This window comes from Dryobates pubescens, chromosome 6 (genome assembly GCF_014839835.1).
Source record: "Dryobates pubescens isolate bDryPub1 chromosome 6, bDryPub1.pri, whole genome shotgun sequence".
NCBI classification, from domain to species: Eukaryota; Metazoa; Chordata; class Aves; order Piciformes; family Picidae; genus Dryobates; species Dryobates pubescens.
This window is the reverse complement of record NC_071617.1, coordinates 32,181,026-32,200,119: the sequence shown is the minus strand read 5'-3', so window position 1 is coordinate 32,200,119 and position 19,094 is coordinate 32,181,026. Positions and strand designations below refer to the sequence as shown.

The window sequence follows — 19,094 nt, the reverse complement described above, 5'->3', positions numbered from 1 at the left end:
TCCTCCCTTCATGGAGAAAGACCAGCGCCACACAGTGGCAGAAAGCAGGTGATTCTGTCCTCTAAGTACAAAAGTTTTCTATCCCTTTGTAAACAATCCACTCTTGTCCATTTAGCAGTGGTGGGCTAGAATGAGTAGCTCCAGTCACTGTACAAGAACACGGGAGAGGCATGTGATAGGTTGCAGAGTGTCAGGCAGCAATTAGGAATCAGACATACTGAGGACATCAGCATGATGTTTATAAAGTTTAATGGAAAAATCAATTAATTCATTCTCAGAGCAGCATAACATAACAAAGTTGCATCACCAAATCTTGTCTGGTCAGTCCTAGTTTTTTCTTTATTGCCAGACAAAGAGACCACACCAGAACATGGGAGCAGTTACAAACTGAGTCCCTGCAGAGCAGGGATTGACTAGGTAAGCATGCACTTAAACCAGGACATGTCTTTCAGCTGTCTGCATTTTGTCCAGCTTGGAGGGACTGTGTTCAAAGCTTTGGGTGAGCTGAGTCCATGCTAATGAGCTTCAGCTGCAGGAGCAGCTAGAGCAGCCATGATAAACCTAGTTAAGACAGGCTTGTATCTCACCTCCTGCTGCCAAGTCCCACGATATCCTCAGCGTGTCTATTTGTGAAGATGGATCCACTCAAACTGTACCTCTAAGAGAGAGGAGAGGCTCCAGAGGAGGAAGAAACATCTGCTGGGAACCACATGAAGATGTCCATGCCTGTTAGCAGAATGGGCATGTGTCTCAGCCTTTTTGTGGATCTAACCCTGTGACAAGTCTCACTCCTCAGGAAGGAGTGCCATTCAGCATCACTGAAAATCAGTACCAATGCCCCTAAACTCCAGTAATTTAGTCAAAGTAGCTATTAATGACAGAAAATAACACTAGCAAGGAATGAGTGGGGTTTGCTGATTACTGTCTTTCAATTTGGTTTCATAAATGTTGCTGGGGAGCTGGAAACCAATTTCAGGTGGCATATACTAGTTCAAATTCTCATCACCAGGGCTGCACTGACATGAGATATTTTTGGTTTGAAAAGCATGTAAATGAATTGAGAGTTTGGCTCACAGGGAAAGGACTGGATAACATGATGACAGAAGGGCTTTATAAACATTTATTATTCAAACTCTCTTCTGCAAATGCGGATACGCCTAGGCAATTATCTCACTTTAGCTGCAGATGGGCAATTTTGATGCAATTATTATGCACCTTCAGTACTACAAAGCTTTCAGTGTCATTCCTTTTAAAAACATCTGAATTAAACAGAATGGCAAAACAAATGAACTACTGCAGATTTTTCCTGTCAGCTGTACAACATCTTGGAGGTACCATCAACATGCTTCATGTGGAGGAGCTGCATGGTCATAGCTGTTAGCCCAAAGGCATGAAAAAGCCAAGCCCATCTGTAGCCTTCGGTAGCCAGGTTATGTGAGGAAGCGTGACTTGCCTTTGCTCATTCAGATAATGACATTAGACTGATATCAAGACATTATTTTTCATCTCTATCCCAAATTTCCCTAAGGAGATGTTTCTCCGTGTTCCTGCAACCTGTGATTATTTACAGTTCTGTGATAGAAAAAGGCTTTTTGGGTAACGAGTCTCCAGATACGAGCAGCACTACAGTGGAAAATATCTGAAGCCAAACTGAAAAAGAAAACAGTTTGGTTTCAACATAATTGCTATGGAGCAAATACACTTGTCTGCAGTTTCTTGAAATGGTATGTTTCTGGTTTCTTGAAGAAGCCATATCCAGGAATCCAGATGTTTGGTTTGGGCCTTTTTTTAATCCTTGAAACAAAGCAAAGTTCAAGAAAAACAAAGCAGCAGACAACAGTTTGCAACTTGCCAGCCAAAAGTAAGATTTGCAATTAACTACACATACAACTGGTATGATTTTCAAGAGGAATGTCCTCATTATGACTCCTGTCTATCTAAAAATAAAGTCAATTCTTTCTTCATTTTTTAAAAGATCCCAAGAAAATATCAGTTTGGTAAATTGTATTGGTACATCCATTCTTCATTCGTCTAAGAACCAAGTCTGTTAACATATGCATCTGTTAACACACTCGCCCTCAGTAAGTTTGCAGATGACACTAAATTTGGTAGGAGTGTTGGTCTGCTTGAGGGTAGGAAGGCTCTACAAAGAGATCTGGACAGGCTAGATCAACGGGCCAAGGTCAGTCATATGAGGTTCAAAAAAGCCATGTGCCAGGTCCTGCACTTGGGTCACACCAACCCATGCAACACTACAGGCTTGGAGCAGAGTGGCTGGAAAGTTACCTGGTGGAAAAGCACCTGGTTAACAGTCCTCTGAACATGAGCCACCAGTGTGCTCAGGTGGCCAAGAAGGCCATCAGCATCCTGGCCTGTATCAGGAACAGTGTGACCAGCATGAGTAGGGAAGTGATCATGCCCCTGTACTCAGCACTGGTGAGGCTCTACCTTAAATGCTGTTGTTAAGTTTTGGGCCCCTCAGTATAAGAAAGACATGAAGTTGCTGGAGCATGCCTAGAGAAGAGCAACAAAGCTGGTGAAGGGTCTAGAGAACAAATATCACAAGGAATGGTGGAGAGAACTGCGATTGTTTAATCACAGAAGAAGAGGAGGCTGAATGGAGATCTCATTGCTCTCTACAGCTGCTTGAAAAGATGTTGCAGTGAGGTGGTAGTCAGTCTTTTCTCTTTAGTATCAGGCGATAGGATGAAAGGAAATGAACTCAAATCGTGCCGGGTGGGGGAGGAGGTAGATTGCATATTAGGGAAAATTTCTTTACATAAAGAGTGGTCAGGCATTGGAACAGGTTGCCCAGGGAGGCGGTGGAGTCACACACTGGAGGTGTTCAAGAAATGTGTGGACATGACACTTGGGGACATGGTTTAATAGCCATGGTGGTGCTAGGTCAGTGGTTGGACTTGATGATCTTAGAGGTCTGTTCCAACCAAAACAGTTCTATGATTCTATGAAATAATTTGCTGGTATGATTAAATCTTCCCTAGAGATTTCTGAATGACTTGTTTGGACCCCTGTAACTTGGATGGCTTCTAAGCCCAAACTAGCCCTGGAATATGCCAGTGCTAAGAACCTGAAACCAGACGTAGGACTCAGCACATGAGCAATACTACAGGAAGCATACTGTCCATTGAAATCATGTACAATTTACTGATTTAGCTTAGCTAGTACAAGAGTTACAGTAACTATCACTCATCTGAGTGTTCCACTTCAGCAGACCTCATGAAACCTGCTCCCACAACAGGACACATTTGGCCCATCATCTAGTGCATGATTCCCAAGCATGCACCAGCTGCTCCTCTGGGCTCTTCATTTGTTTCAGACACCTGATAACTCAGTCACAAACTGACAGAAACCACCTCCTTTGCTTCAAACACCTCACTCATTCTGTTTGATGTCATCAAGCTCTGTCCTCACTTTCTGCAATCCGTGTAGGATTTAGCTGACCTTTATCACAGCTCCCTATGGTTATTCCTTTTACATGACCAAAAATCCAAGTCTACAGAAAAGCCAAGTGGAACTTAGGAAGACAGAAAAGTAATGCCATTTGGGGAATTACCTGCAACTACAGAAGAGCACAGTTGTTTAAGCTGCTTGAAAAATCTATGAAATCAATAGAGATCTTTGTTAAATGCTATGAGACTTTCAGAGGGTTGGCCTTAATTGCTAAAAATTTGATGAGCAAGTGCAGGTCTGAAGCTACATTAATGGAAGACAGCTGATCATTTGGCTGTATGTCACTGGATCTGCCTCTGGTATACTATTTTTCAACATTAAGTTTTTCTACCTTAGTTCTTCAGAATCAAAAGACACTGTAAAAAAAAAAATAATGTGGGGGAATAGAATCATAGAATAGTAGAATCAATAAGGTTGGAAAAGACCTCAGAGATCATCAAGTCCAACCTGTCACCCAACACCTCATGATTAATTAAACCATGGCTTCAAGCGCCACATCCAATCCTTTTTTGAACACCTCCAGGGATGGTGACTCCACCACCTCCCTGGCAGCAATGGCCAATTACTCTTTCTGGGAAGAACTTTCTCCTCACCTCAAGCCTAAATTTACCCTGGTGCAGCTTGAGACTGTGTCCTCTTGTTCTGGTGCTGGTTGCCTGGGAGAAGACCAACTCCCACCTGTTTACAACCTCCTTTCAGGTAGTTGTGGAGAGCTCCCCCCAGAGCCTCCTCTTTGCCAGGCTAAACAATCCCAGGTCCCTCAGCCTCTCCTCACAGGGCTTGTGCTCAAGGCCTCTCCCCAGCCTTGTTGCCCGTCTCTGGACACACTCAAGTGTCTCAATGTCCTTCTTAAATTGAGGAGCCCAGAACTGGACACAGTACTCAAGGTGTGGCCTAACCAGTGCTGAGTACAGGGGCAGAATGACTTCCCTGATCTTGCTGGCCATACTATTTCTGATGCAGGACAGGATACCATTTGCCTTCTTGGCCACCTGGGCACACTGCTGGCTCATGTTCAGCCAGCTGTCAACCACTACTCCAAGGTCCCTTTCTGCCTGACTGCTCTCCAGCCACTCCCACCCCAGCCTGTAGTGCTGCATGGGGCTGTTGTGGCCAAAGTGCAACACCTGGCACTTGGACTTGTTGAATGTCATCATGTTGGACTCTGTCCATCTGTCCAGCCAGTCAAGGTCCCTCTGCAGAGCCCTCCTACCCTCTAACAGATCAACACCTGCTCCAAACTTGGTGTTGTCTGCAAACTTACTAATGGTGGACTCAATCCCCCTGTCCAGAATATCAATAAAGATATTGAATAGAATTGGGCCCAACACTGATCCCTGGGGTGAATTTCAGTCAGGTCAGAGATTGAGTTCTCCTCTGAAAGAAGGAAAGACATCTAAATAGTTATTAACTTCATATTTTTAATATTCACCAAGCCAGAGTCTTTTCTGATAGAAATCACCACTCTGTCATGGGACTCAGTGAAGCTGTTCTGTCTAGGGTGAAGTGCTGATTGGACTCATCACATTTAATATAGAGAACTACATGAAATATTGAAAATGCTGGTTGAAAATTAGTTTGATTATTGAAAATAAGTTAAGCAGAAACACTTGATTGTGGGCTAATAGCCTTTTGGTTTTTAAACTTCAAGGTTAACAAAAACCAAATAAAATCCTCATGGCTTCATGGTTTGAATCCACATACTCTTGCCTGAGGACAAATATTTAAGGTGGCTCTGGGAAAAAAGGGCAAGCAGCAGCAGGATGGGTACCATTTATGCCAAACCATTCTGCTACACATAAATTTGGGGTAGCTGAAGAAAGCACATTAAAAGATGTAAAACATACATACATGTGAATAATAAAAGCTGTGTCTCATTAATGGTCTGCAAATTAAAGGAGTAGATATTATGGAGTTCTGTGATGAGCAGGTTGGACCACAGATGTCCCTCTCCAGGTCTCCTGCAGCCAAAATTGTTCCATGTATTCCATGTATTTGGATACTGCATCCAGTTCTGGTGTCCCCATCATAAGAAGGACATAACATTGTTGGAGTGAGTCCAGCGGAGGGCCACAAAGATGATCCAAGGGCTGAAACACCTCTGCTAGAAGCATAGTCTGAGTGAGCTGGGGTTGTTCAGCCTAGAGAAGAGAAGACTCTTATAGTTAACTTCAGATACCCGAAGGGATCCTACAAGAAGGCTGAAGAGGGACTTTCCATAAGGATGTCTAATGACAATACAAGGGGGAATGGTTTTAAGCTGAGGGAGAATGGTTTTAAGCTGAGAGAGAATAGGTTTAGACTAGATCTAGGTTTAGACTAGATAGGAAGAAGTTCTTCAGTACAAGGGTGGTGAAGCTCTGGAAGAGGCTGCTCAGGGAGGTTGTGGATGCCTCCTCTCTGGGGGTGTTCAAGGCCAGGTCAGATGAGGCCTTGAGCAGCTGGGTCTAACTGAGAGGCATCCCTGGCCATGGTAGGGGAGTTGGAGTAGATAATCTCTAAAGTCCCCTCCAACCTAAGCCATTCTATGACTCCATGATTCATGTTTCTGTGACATGATATCTGGGATATCATGGTGAGATGGTCTAACAACAGCCCTATTTGTTAGACAGTGAAACTATCAGACAGCATTACAGAGCTGCAGCTCAATCCTCATTCTAAGTACTGTTATGAGATACTGAAAGTAGAGGTGCAATTCTCACCATTTTCTAGTATAATGTTTGAGAGGAGAGCTTTCCATAGCTGAAGAAATACCTTTCTGTACTTGGAAACCTGTATGTATTACAGCTGTAAGCATAACAAGCAAGACTAGTGAAGAAAGCTGTAGTTTCAGCATAGAAAGAGCAGGATGCAATTTTCAGCTGGCCTAGATGGCCTCTAAAATAGATACAATAAAGAGAATTAAGGTGGTTTTTTAAAAAGTATTTTGGTGAAGCAAAATATTTTTTAGGTGCAGTGCAAAGGCAAAAGCCCGATGACACAGAGGTACAGAGTCCCTTTGTACCTAATGGACCTGGATTTAATACCATCCAAGGACACCCTGTGTTAGTAAGGCTACATGAAGGTTAATGTCACTGTGTCTCAGCAGGAACATTCACGATGACTTCAGATTCCTGGGGTTTAACATTTGCATCTGCTGAAAGAGATGGAAGATGCCATCCTTCGTGTAAGGGTCCCAGAGACCTGTGGGACATTGAATGTTTCACTGAGACAGTGGAAAGTTTTCAGAGATACAAATGAAACATGGCAGCAGTCTCCATGTGGTTGTGAAATAGCAGCTTCAGTAAACGAGTAAACAACCTCTCATCTCCAAAGAGGAGGAACACACAATTTATAAACTAACAAACCAAAAGCAACAGACACCAGCTTCGCATGGGGAAATGGTCAGTCAGAGATACGAGAGACAGGGAGCAGATGAGGTAAAAACAGTGGACTTGGTTAGCTAAAGACAAGAGACCCAAATGACGCATCAGAGACTTCAAGGCCATAAAGTAAATGAGGCTATTTTCTTTAAACTCTCTGAGTTTTAGCCCTGAGCTCAAGAACTGATAAACAGACCAACGGGATGGTTGTTTCTTCTCCACAGCTAAGCTGAAGAGAAGGGATATTCATTAACTCCCACTCAAAGCAGATGAACAAGGTAATAAAACCAGATTTTATTTGTCATCTCCATTTTGAATCATATTTTCGAGTGGAAAGCTGCCATTTGGAAAGGTGTCTGTGCACTGAAAACCACAGAAACAGTTGTACATGGGTGTGCAAGTACATATATGAACCTGTCTGCCCCTCAGCTCATATCTTACCATTGTTTCCTTCCAACAAACCCTATGGGTGTTCATAGGTAATATTATGTAGCTGCTTGACAGGGTTTTTCAATTTACAATGTCCTGCTCATAAACCTATGTGGCTGCCAGCCTTCACCTTTGGTTATTTATCTTTTTTTCACCAGTTATATCTTTGACAAACAAAGAAGGAAGCCAGCTCCCACAGACCTGGACTGCACAGGATCTTCAGCCACATATTGTGCATTTATGTGAAGTTGCCTTTTCATGCAAACACAAACAATCCTGGGAAATCTGGACATAGTCCATAACCACTAGGCAGCTGGACAAAAAGGTTTTTTCCACTTCTGTAGCACTGCCAGCCTCCAACACTTCTCACTGTATCATCCATCTTTATTGAGAGCTGTTAATTATAGCTATGAAGTCTGTTACCATACAGGCACTTTCCTTTTTTAAATCAGCTTTAAAGGTTGATGCCTTCAAGATATTTTGACAGATCTGGGTTGGAAAAAACCCATAGAATTCCTTATTCCTTCCCGAGCTTTGTTGTTGTTTTGTTGCTATTGTAAACAACATGGGAGAACCTATCCAAGATAGTCCCCATTCAATCAATTTGTGCATTGGGTGTCAAGATACTTGATACAATGAGAAAGTTAAAATGCTTTCTGCAGAAAGAGCAGCTATGAATTCTGCCTTCTTCTACCTCAACTTTCTGCTTCTTCTTCCACATAGTAAACATGATAACACACTCTTTTCTTTCCCAGTCCCACTTTTCCTTTGCCAGACACAAAACGCAGTTACTTTTCTGGTTTTGTGTTCAGGTCATGCCTGGGTGCAGGAAAGGGAGGAGATGACCCCTGGGGTCACTTCAGCCTGGCTTACTTTGGTTCCACAGTCTTAGCCGGTGCAGAGAGATCAGTATGGGTAAAATCGGTATTAGCGGATTTGCTCTTGAGGTGTCCTGAGAAAAGCCCTAGCAGCATTCAAGCTTGACAGCTAGCTTTACTACCCAAAAGAAGAGCCAGTTAATGAAATGCAGTTTAACTACTGTCCACAGATCATTCAGTGCTGCAAGACACAATATTTTTTTTCCAAGTAAAAGCCATTACATAAACACATTGTTTCATAGCACAAGTCCTGCCTGCAGGTAACAAGAACAATTACTTCTCTTCCTAGTCCTTGCCTCAAGCACCATTACCTCATAGGAGGCACATAATGTAATTATTTTAGAGCATCTGTTCAAACCACAGCAGAGAAGACAAAAGTAATGGAACAACACCACAAAATTACAGGACACCACTTAATTCAATCATCCTTGGAATGATTCTGCAAACCAAGATTAAAGAATATATGTTTCTCCTGATCATACAGTACCTAATTTTTATTCTTGATTAGCATTCCACAAATGTCCAAAAGCCCAGAAGAGGTGATTCTCAACAGGTGAAGGACCTTCAGATTAAGGAAAAGTTTTTTACAGGAAATCGGTGTTAAGCTCTTTCCAGAACAATATAGTCTGAAATACAAACACAATCTCTAATACAAACTGGGAGGCTAAATTAGAAAGGAATGGTTTTCTAAGGAAGGATCCATGACCATTTTCTCACAGAAGCTAAGACACAAGATCTCAAAGGCAGTATTCGCTATCTGAATAGAATAAACTAGCAAACAAGACAAAAAGAATTTTAAAGGTGTTTCCAGGAGATGTAAAAAACCTGGGGTAAGTTTAGAAAGCGAAGTAAATACATAAATGTCCTCAAGCCCCATCTATGTTCCTGAGACCACCGCGCAGGCTTTGCGTTGTGAGAGCTACCTCCAGAGAGGTTAGGACTTAGGTATTCATTTTAGGGTGTTCTGCCAGCCACTCGTGAGTACAATGTAGGTATCAAGCTCCCACACCATGCGTTTAAGGAACAGAAAAACTACCACCTTGAACATGGATTCAGGAGAAGTTTTTCAAGCTTTTAAATTGAAAACATTAAGAGCAGTGTCACCTCAACTCTTGCTATGCAACTAACTCTAGGAGGGTGGAGAGCTCTCACTAACAGCTAGTTTGGCTAGCAGACTTTCTCCTTAGCCTTTCCTGATGTTTACATACCCCACATCTATGTCTCCTCTGTAGGCATTTGCTCTCCCCACGCATTTTGTGAGTGATCTGGACATTCAGCTTCAAGCTGGCAGTGCTGGAATACGCAGCGTGGCACCGTGGAACTATCTGTGGCCAGTTTCCTTGCTAATTTAAGTACTAGTACTACCTTCAGCGTGTAGAAAAGATTTAATGTGAACAGGAAGGTACTCTGGAGGACTATCTATTTTCTCAAGAACAGGCAGCCCATACAGAATGTTTTTGACAGATGGATGAGAAATTTTTGTTTTCAGGAACCACAGAGAGCAAAAACTGATGACATTAGCCTTTAATCACCTAAGAAAACAAGCCTCCTCAAGGAAGTAGCTGAAATGACAACTTACATGATCATCTGGCAATAATGCAGCACTGATGTATTATGTTAAGGCAACAGTGAGAAGATATTTCCAGAACTCCTGGGGGATGATGCACCCCTATCCCACATCTCATGAGGACACAATTTCCTTTTCAAAACGAAAGACACAGCAGCTATCACAGGTTTCATCAGGAAAAGGTAAGTATTTAACTTTGAGAAACAGAAGTTAACAGCAGCATCACCCTGCGTGCTGTGGCTTGGGGTTCAGCTGAGATAAACCCAAATCCATGATCAAGCCTGATGCCAAATGCACAGCAAACTGAATGTCAGACGGATGCCCACCAACACTGCCCATACCACAAATACCACACTGTTCCAGCAGAAGGCTTCACTGCTGCTGCTGCTACTTGCTCATAGTACAATTTGGCCTTCTCTTCAGCTAGAACCACCAAAAGAAAAGTCCAGATTCAGTGAAAACAGTCTGAGAAGTGATACAGTGGTCCAACAATAACACATCCCCAACAACAGTTCAGATATCTGCAGGAGAGTTATAGATCTCTATGAGTACACAAAACTTTTAATTAATTGTTTTAATACCAAGCACAAAGGCAAGTCCTGACAGACTGTGGCAGAGATCAAACTGATCCGATTTGAAGTTACTCCTGACTTTTATCTAACTCTGGTAAGTATCAGATGTTATATCTTCTAATTCCAAGGGTTCTTCTGTTTCTTTTTGTTCTTTGGTTGTTAGTTGTGTTTTTTTGGAGGGGGTTGTGGTGTTTTGTTTTGGGTTTTATTTGTTTGGTTGGTTTGGTTTGTTTGTTTTCCCCTCCAACAGGCTAATAGGAACTGTAAAGTGATTTTATTTGGAGGAGCACAAAGAAATAGGAATTATTTTAAGGCTAATGTACTAAATTATACAAATAGAGCTTATGAACTAAAGTTTTTTGAAAGAAAAGATGCTTCATTGTCTGACATTAGCTAAAAAACACTTGTGTTCATCATGTCTTAGGCCTTCCTAGCATATTTATGACTCTGTTAATACTTTGGTGGTGAAGTTCCCACATAAGTAGTAATATAAATCAATAGGATGCCAAAAGTCAACCACACTGCAACATTTTAATGCTGCAGGGTAAGAGAGATTCATGAATACAGAATGCAGAAAATCGATAGTAAAAAAGCAACCAGCCATGCCAAATAAGCCTCTGACCTTCTTCCCACTTAGAGTTTTATCATGGTCAGATGGTTGGTTACCAGTGCTATGTGGCCAGGTTCTCTGCCTGCTGGAGAAGAGGAAGGCAGTGCCCATGGTGCAGTGAGTGGCACTTTCCAGTGAGTCAGCATCATACTGAAGGAGCCAACTCCCAGAATTCCTGGCCATGCAGGGGTAGTGTTCCATCTCCTCTACACTAGCAGAAATACATGTGAAACACATTTAGAAACTGGGGCCCACATTCTCCCAAACATCTTGTGCAGCTGTGGCACTGACAATGTCTTGCCACCGAAGACCTTGGTCTAGATTCTGAGCCCATATGCATATAAATCAAAAGTGGCTCTTGTGAAAATAATATATTGGTAAATCAGAGTGAAATCTAACACATTAGTCCTCAACCATTGTTGCCCTTAGTATTTTGGCTCAGTTTCAAAGAAATAACTATATTTTGGCATCACCTGCAATTTTTTCCTTTATTTTCAAAGAAAAATCTTCAAATTCTGAAATATTAGTAGCAAGTGACTCGGAGGCAGTATAGAGAAAAAATGATTCAGTGAGAAAGAACATGTTAGTACATGTTCAAATGTGGCTGCAGATCAGTGTGGGTATGTGCAATTATTCTTTCATTCACCTAACACATCAGGTGCATTGAAGATTGTAGAAGTGATTTAGTTTTCAGCTTCTGACATTTTCTTCATCTCTAACGCTTTATGAAATAAAAAATCAAGATCTAAATAATGTACAAATAAATAAACAATCATGCCCCCTCAAAAAATCATCAGATAAGACCAAATCATCCAAATGAATAAGCTTTCTGAGATACTGTCCTCCTAAAATGTGAGCACAACTCTCCATTATTTCCCCAGCTGGCACACACAGAGCAAATCTTTATAAAAGGCGTGTTTCGTCCTGCCTAGAGATACTCAAAGCTAGGCAATATCTTACAGACATTTTAATTTAATCTTTCATGTAGCCAGGGAGCTTTAAGCTCTAGTGCTTTTAATTTATGTTACCTCATAAATTAATAATGTAGGTATGACGGAGAGTAGCTCATCAGATTAAATGTGCCACTTTATAAAGCATTTTGGAAGCAAAAAGTATGAAGCCAAAAATTAAGTACACTTAAATGATCCATTAGGCACATAAATCATTACATGTGTCATTTCTGGACTGGACAATGGCTCAAATAAACAATAATTCAGTTACTGTAATTTTATTTTAAGCTAGTGAGCACTTGCACAAGAAGTACGAGAGCAATGCTGACCCTGGAATGCTCCTCTGTGGCCTGCCAGAGCTCTCTGCATCACTCCTCAAGCACACAGTCCTATGCCAAAGCTGTGTAGCACCTTTGGTAGCAAGCATGGGACAAGTTCTCCCTGAGTAGTCTACGTCTGGGCACAACTATTGCGTCTGATGGAGCTGAAACGGGAGACTAGAGATATCTGGATGTGAAGTTTTGGGTTCCTTTGAAAAGTGACTCTCTCCCCATACTGTGGACAAAACCAATAGCCTATGTCGGCTTAAACAGGGAGTTCCTTATCATGCACCATGGCTCAATCGGAAATTCTTAATACTTGACATTATGGCCTAATACACAAAATCTTATAAGGAAACTGACTAAAGCTGTGCTTAAATTTAATGTGCTACTAGAAAATTTTAGCTATAAGTTTGTTACAATTGCATGTGCTATAAAATGGGGAAAAACAATAATCCCTGCAGCTCTAAAGGGGTTTGTGTCCATGACAGATGTGCTCTTCTGTGAGAATACAGAACATACAATTTCAAGTATTTACAGGACAGTAATGGTTGCTGTTTTTTACAAGCTCTTTAGCTGTACAGTGAGGTACCCCGAAGCACGCCTGCTGGCTCAGGCCCTGCAAATCTGTCCACTGAGGCAGGGGTGGTGTGAAGGCACTGTCTGTGCCTGTGCACTGAGGGGAAGCTGAGCTGCCCAGCCCTGCTGAGGAGGAGACAGCTGTTCAAGTGTCCTTGGAGAGCCTTGCTGCCAAAAAACACTAGGTGCCTGTGGATTGCAGCAATCTGTGTAGCCAAGGTCTGAGAATCCATACTTCACTATCTATCTGCTAAGGTGACTTAGATGTCATATTTCCACCTTCTCCCACTACCACCTTTTCATTTATTTAATTTCAAATTTCTGCAAGAGAGGTCAGATAGTGTACAAAATACAGCAAAAAAGAAGAATAAAAGAACCAGAAAGTAATAATGCAAGTTTCTTGTTAGTTCCAGGTCAGAACTGTTTTATTTAACTATCTATAAGTCCATGAAATGTCTCTCTAACATGTCTAACTATGCTTGGAGTGCAAGTTTCCTGAAGATGGTAATGCTTTATATATATAGCTGCAAAGTCTCTATATACATCCTTCTCTCTCTGTGTGCATATATATATACAAAATATGCAAAAAGGGGGAATAATTAAGAGGGGACACTGGAATGCAATGCTTGGGTATTCTGATGTACATGCATGTGACATCTCAGATGTAATGGACCAAGCAGAAGAACAGGAATTATTTTCACAGTAACAGTGCAGCACCACTGAAAGGTCTCAGCTTAGATAGTGGATGTGCTGAGGCAGACAGTAACTAAACATATGGTAAGGGACAGTCCTCCCTCTTCCCTGTCTCATGCAAATGAATAGAGAGTACAAGGAAATCAGAGGTCTGTAGTGACTTGCTCAAAACCACAAGCAAAATCTGCAGCAAAGCTAGAAACCAAAGCTATATCCCCAAATGCCCAAGTCTACCCTGACACCAAGAAAAAACTTGTCAATTAACCCTATTCAGTCTGCCAGTCAGACACACAAATGTGTGTTCTTTACTAAGCCTGCTACAAGCTTACTTGTAAATATGTCCCTCTGCATCCCAAACAGGCTTCAGGGCTGAGTCATCATGTAATGAAATGGAAGACATAAAACAACCAACTATATAAATTAACTGCAGCAAAAAAGAGTATAAAGCTCTGGTTTTAAGCCCATGGATATGATGAGCCACAACTGCTCACTCCAGAATTCAGCTGTATTTAAAACATTACCTGAGGGCAGCTAGAAAATAAAATACTTTAAAAAAACCCAAAACAAAACAAAAAAATCATCCCCAAAAGATAGTTGCTTTGGGCTAGCATTCATAATTGGTTTTAGATTACACTGTTGCTTTCTCTAACCTCCATACTTCTCTCACGTCTGAAAGAATCGTGTTTGCTCTGGAGTAAACAAATACAAACTGACAAGACTGAAAGCCAGGAAAAATGGCATTTTATGAAAATGTATTTAAAACTTCTGCATGCTGCTCTAGGATCTGCAGTGAACAGTGACAATTCCTTCATCTGCAGCCCACTGTTATTTTAGATTTTTTCTGTAGTAAGTTTCCACCTCAACGCTGCACAGCTGGAAGCTGAGAAATGTGTACTTCTTACTGTTTACTTTCTGAGCTACTTCATTAGAAGGCTGTGAGCCCCACTGTGTAACAGAAGGGCAAAATGTTGTTCACATCCTTCCATGTATCAGGGAAGCTCTCTGACATGGGACATCTTGATGGCTGAGTCATCCCATCTGTCCCAGACACCTCTCAGGCCAAAATGAGATGAGCTGAAGGATTGCTCACTAAGAGTCAGACTCTTCTTCAAGCAGCCAGAGCATCCTTAGCCCCCCACAGAGGATAGGCACTCAAGGTTTTCCATGAGTTTTCAGGCTTTGTGGGTTTGGCTTGTTGCGAGACACAGTGTGCTGAAGACAAAGTGCTGCCTTTGGTTATGACTGCACTTCCTCCCGGAAATAAACACAACAGCTCAAGTTTACTGAGATCAGAGCTTGGCCCTTGATGTCAGGGGCACAATGCCAGGAAAATACTGCAATACTTTTTACTTGGCTGTTCAAGGCACTGCACTTGTCCTGAGTTTGGAAAATAAAAGCTTACTTAGGTTATGCAGAGTTTGCCATAAAAGTCACTTGTGGATAGAAGAAGAAGATACTCATTTAAAAATTATGTTCAGAGAGGTTTGTATGGAAAACTCTTGAGAAGGGATTGCAGAAAATGTGCACTTTCATTTCATGCTTCTATGTATTGGAAATACACCTGAATTTCTTATTGGTGAGGGGAAACTGCATTAAGAATAGTAACATAGCACCTAGCACAGGACACACTATGAATTCAGAATGTCCTCTAACAAACCCAAAGAGAAAAGCAATCACAAGCTTGATTTAATTGACTGGTTGGGAAAAAATGTCCACTAGATGTACAGCACCATGCAAGAGCCACAAGATGAAAAACAAAAGCTCCCATACCTGTATCTTTGCTTTGGAGACTGCTTTTCAGCTGACTTAAAAACATGTCCAAGATAGTACAAAGGAAAGAACAAAAAGTTCCAGTTTGTTGCAAACCATGTTAGAGTGAAGGGTGCATCAAATTTCTTAAAGGTCAGTTTTGCTAGCTGTGTTGAACCTGACCAAGAGGAGCAGACACCCAGGACCATGGCCACACCCCAGAAAATCTTCTTGAGTTGCGTCACAGAGCATTTCCAGCAACAGCGGTTCACTCTTGCACCACCTTGAGCCCCAGCTTGCATCTGTGCTTCTGCTGGGGCTGGAGACTCTCGGGAGCGTTCATCCCCTGGGGAGAAGAAAACACAAGGCTTACTAAGGAAATCTAGATTGCATTTTAGTTTTCAAATCCTAGGCCCTTCTGAAGTCACGTGGAACTTTACCAGCAAAAGAATCCATCAGATCCTGCCACAAAATGCCCTTCATTTTTAGATCATTGCAGAGCCTCTGGTTCAACTGAGGCTTAATTACAATGCAAATAGTAATTATCACCTCTAGATTTAGAAGCCACTGGGTAAAAAGGAATTGAAAATGACATGTTGCTCTGATGTACGCAGAAAGGCTTAACACGCCACTTAAACTGATGCTGTTAGACTGTGCAAATGAATGAAAAATACGGCATTGAGTTTAATGAAGCAGCAAAAGGGGATGACAACAACACTTTGAATTGTTATTTTCTTGGCTAATGCAGAAATGGGCAGCTTATGAAATACGTTTTTTCAAAAGGAGAGGGGGGACAATGTACTTAACCTTGCAGTTAAGCACTATTACTGCAATATAAGTAGAAAAATTAACTTGGACCAACAGACATTTCAGTGATCCCTAGGAAAACAGCTGTCCCCAGCTGGCAAAAACTAGACCAACCCACAAGCTGCCCCACAGACTTGGCACCCCTAATTTTGTTTAGCTTGAGGCCTGCATCAAATGAGACTGGGCTGGAACTTTGCCCTGGTATAACTGAGCCTAGCATGCTGCTGGAAATTTCTCCTAAAATATCTTCCTCTTTACATCCTTAAACATGAGTTGTTATAGCTCTGTTATCATGCCACTACTGGCAGGTACTATACCCAGCTTGTCAATGCACCAGCAAAGTGAGGTTGGGAGCTTCAGATCCTACGGAGATAAAAAAGTACTGGCAGACTTCACTGTCAGGCCCCTGCTTTTAGGGCTCTCACCTTAAGGTAAAAAGCCTTAAGTTAAAGTCTTCCTCAAATTCACCCCAATTAACACCTGCTAAAGCTGACAGTTAACCACATGCAACACTCATCAGTGATTTCTGTTTAAGGCTGGCCAGTTTAGTTGATCCATTCACTTGAAGAAGGAAATAGCAACTCATGTTGAAAGACAGGAACCTACAGCTTCAAGTGTCCAGAGGTCAATGCATATATTGAAAGGTGAAAAGAGAGATACAAGTACAATTAGGAGAAGTCATGACTGTACTATTGCCAAACATTTCTGTATATTTGAGACAGACTACGATGTGTGCATACAAAAACTCCTTTCTTATCCTGGTGAGAATCAGTATTCAGAATGGAGAATCTCTTCAAGCCTCTCAAGTTTAGATAAATTTGCATTTACATGGACTAATACATTTAGGGAGCTGGGGTTGCTTAGCCTGGAGAAGAGGAGACTCAGGGGTGACCTTATTACTCTCTACAACTACCTGAAGGGAGGTTGTAGACAGACGGATGTTGGTCTCTTCTCCCAGGCAAGCAGTACCAGAACAAGAGGACACAGTCTCAGGCTGCGCCAGGGGAGATTCAGGCTGGATGTTAGAAAAAAGTTCTATACAGAAAGAGTGATTGCACATTGGAATGGGCTGCCTGGGGAGGTGGTGGAGTCGCCATCACTGGAGGTTTTTAGGAGAAGACTTGACAGGGTGCTTGGTGCTGTGGGTTAGTTGCTTGGGGGGTGTTGGATTGGTTGATGGGTTGGACGCGATGATCTTGAAGGTCTCTTCCAACCTGGTTTATTCTATGTATTCATGTATTCTATGTATTAGTAAAGAAAAGGTATAGGCCAATGGAGAGAACTATTTAATTACATTTTTACAGGTAAGAAATGTGTGATCTGAGCTAACAGCACCACTGGTTTGCCTAGCTAAGCTGTATTTTGTAACAGAAAAAAGCCTGTGGCCTCTGTTTGATATTTGAAATCTAAAAGGCTAGTACAGCAGCAGTGACATAAACATGTAGTCTTTTTGAGTGGCTTTAAGAGAGATGGGGGTGTTGCAGATATTGCTACTTATGTCAGTTTTCAACAGAAGACTGTGTGGGCAGCCTCTCACATTACAGAAGATGCACCAGCAGGCCGATGAATTATCCAGAGTTAACACGGCTTTGTATTAATCACCTAGTGGAAAGATTACAAGCTACCTGTTACATGGTATGAGAAGCTAGAATTTGTAAAAAGCCATCTGTGAATTCTGGGTTCATTCAAAATCATTTCAGTACATTGTCTTTGTAATACATTGCTTACAACTAATGTTTCTTGCCTCAGTCGTGGCATAGACCAGTCAGGGTTCAGTTTATCAACAGTACCTTCATTTCTTTTAACTTCACCATACAATGGGCAGCTGCCCCCACTCTCTTTGCTGTCCACTACACAAGTCCTGCAATGATTACAGAATATTTAATTTCCTTTCAAGCTTTTCTGCTGGGGGTACTGTACACCAAAAACTTCACACACCCTACTGAATTCCAGCATCATTTCCACAGACCACGGAAGTTCTCACTCTCAGCAAATAACAACACTGCGTGTATCACTTTTAAAGTGATCTTGCACCTCAAGGCTTACCTTTGTAGGGGTGCTCATTCTTTGGATGCATTTACATGGTGGATGGAGTAAAAACCTTTCCTAAGCATGATGGGTTTCAAGATGAACAAGGGCATGTATTGATAAGACAAGGCTTTATACTGAAAAAGAGTAGATTTAGATTAGATATGTAAGGAAGAAATTCTTTACTGTGAGGGTGGTAATACAATGGAACAGGTTTCCCAGAGAAACTGTGGCTGCTCCCTCCCTGAAAGTCTTCAAGGCCAGGTTGGATGGGGCTTTGAGCAACCTGGTCTAGTGGAAGGTGTCCATGGCAGGGAGGTTAGAACTAGGTTCTAACCTAGTTCTAACTAGGTTCTATGATGGGTCTTATATCTTGGGGTAAAAGGTTCACTGACCTGGTGATTTACATTACAAGCTGAAACTTCCTTTAACTATCGATCAGTGAAACTGCATCATGTCCTCACAATTTCCTGTACTTCCAGAGGGATAGATGCCAAATGGACAAAGCCTTTTCCAGTGGATGCAATACTGTCCTTGAGGATATACAGGACATAATCTGCCCCAAACTAGATTGTGTTTGTAAATAGTGGATGCTACAGATGATATACATCCCTGTGGTCCCAACCTCCCATTTACCATGTTGTGGACTTGCCTGTCAGCTGGCATGCAAAATATCCCAACCTGTACTTTTCCCTGCCCAGCCCCCATGTCCCCACAAGGACAATTTTTGCCACCCAAATTGCAGGTGCACTGAACGGGTGATATCAAGCCTGCATATGGATGAGAAGCTCATCACTCTCTTTCTAACACTGCTCAAGGGCCAGCTGGCAACAGAATGCACACGAATCTAAAGATAGCAAAATGGCTTTTCCGAATCAATGAGGCAGGCCACTAAAGAATTTTATTTCTGGACATCCTTCTCCAGACTTTTAATGGGATTCTTCCTTTACCCCTTGTAGGAGACTGCTCTGTGTGATACTGTAACCTCTATCAGAGAAAATGAAGATGCTGAGATAGAAGAAAAATGCTTCCTTTTACTAATTTTGGCTTTTCATTTTCCCTTATATTCATTTTCCTGT

General features: G+C 41.9%; 1 protein-coding gene across 3 annotated transcripts in view; it reads right to left on the bottom strand.

Annotated features, from left to right (window-relative positions):
• SLC35F3 (solute carrier family 35 member F3) overlaps positions 1-19,094 on the bottom strand; it is a 191,073-nt gene that overhangs the window by 39,740 nt on the left and 132,239 nt on the right. For all 3 annotated transcript variants that reach the window (XM_054162264.1, XM_054162263.1, XM_009906768.2), the window contains one exon: positions 15,202-15,526. In XM_054162264.1, coding sequence (XP_054018239.1) covers positions 15,202-15,526 — 325 coding nt within the window. The remainder of the gene's footprint in view (positions 1-15,201; positions 15,527-19,094) is intronic.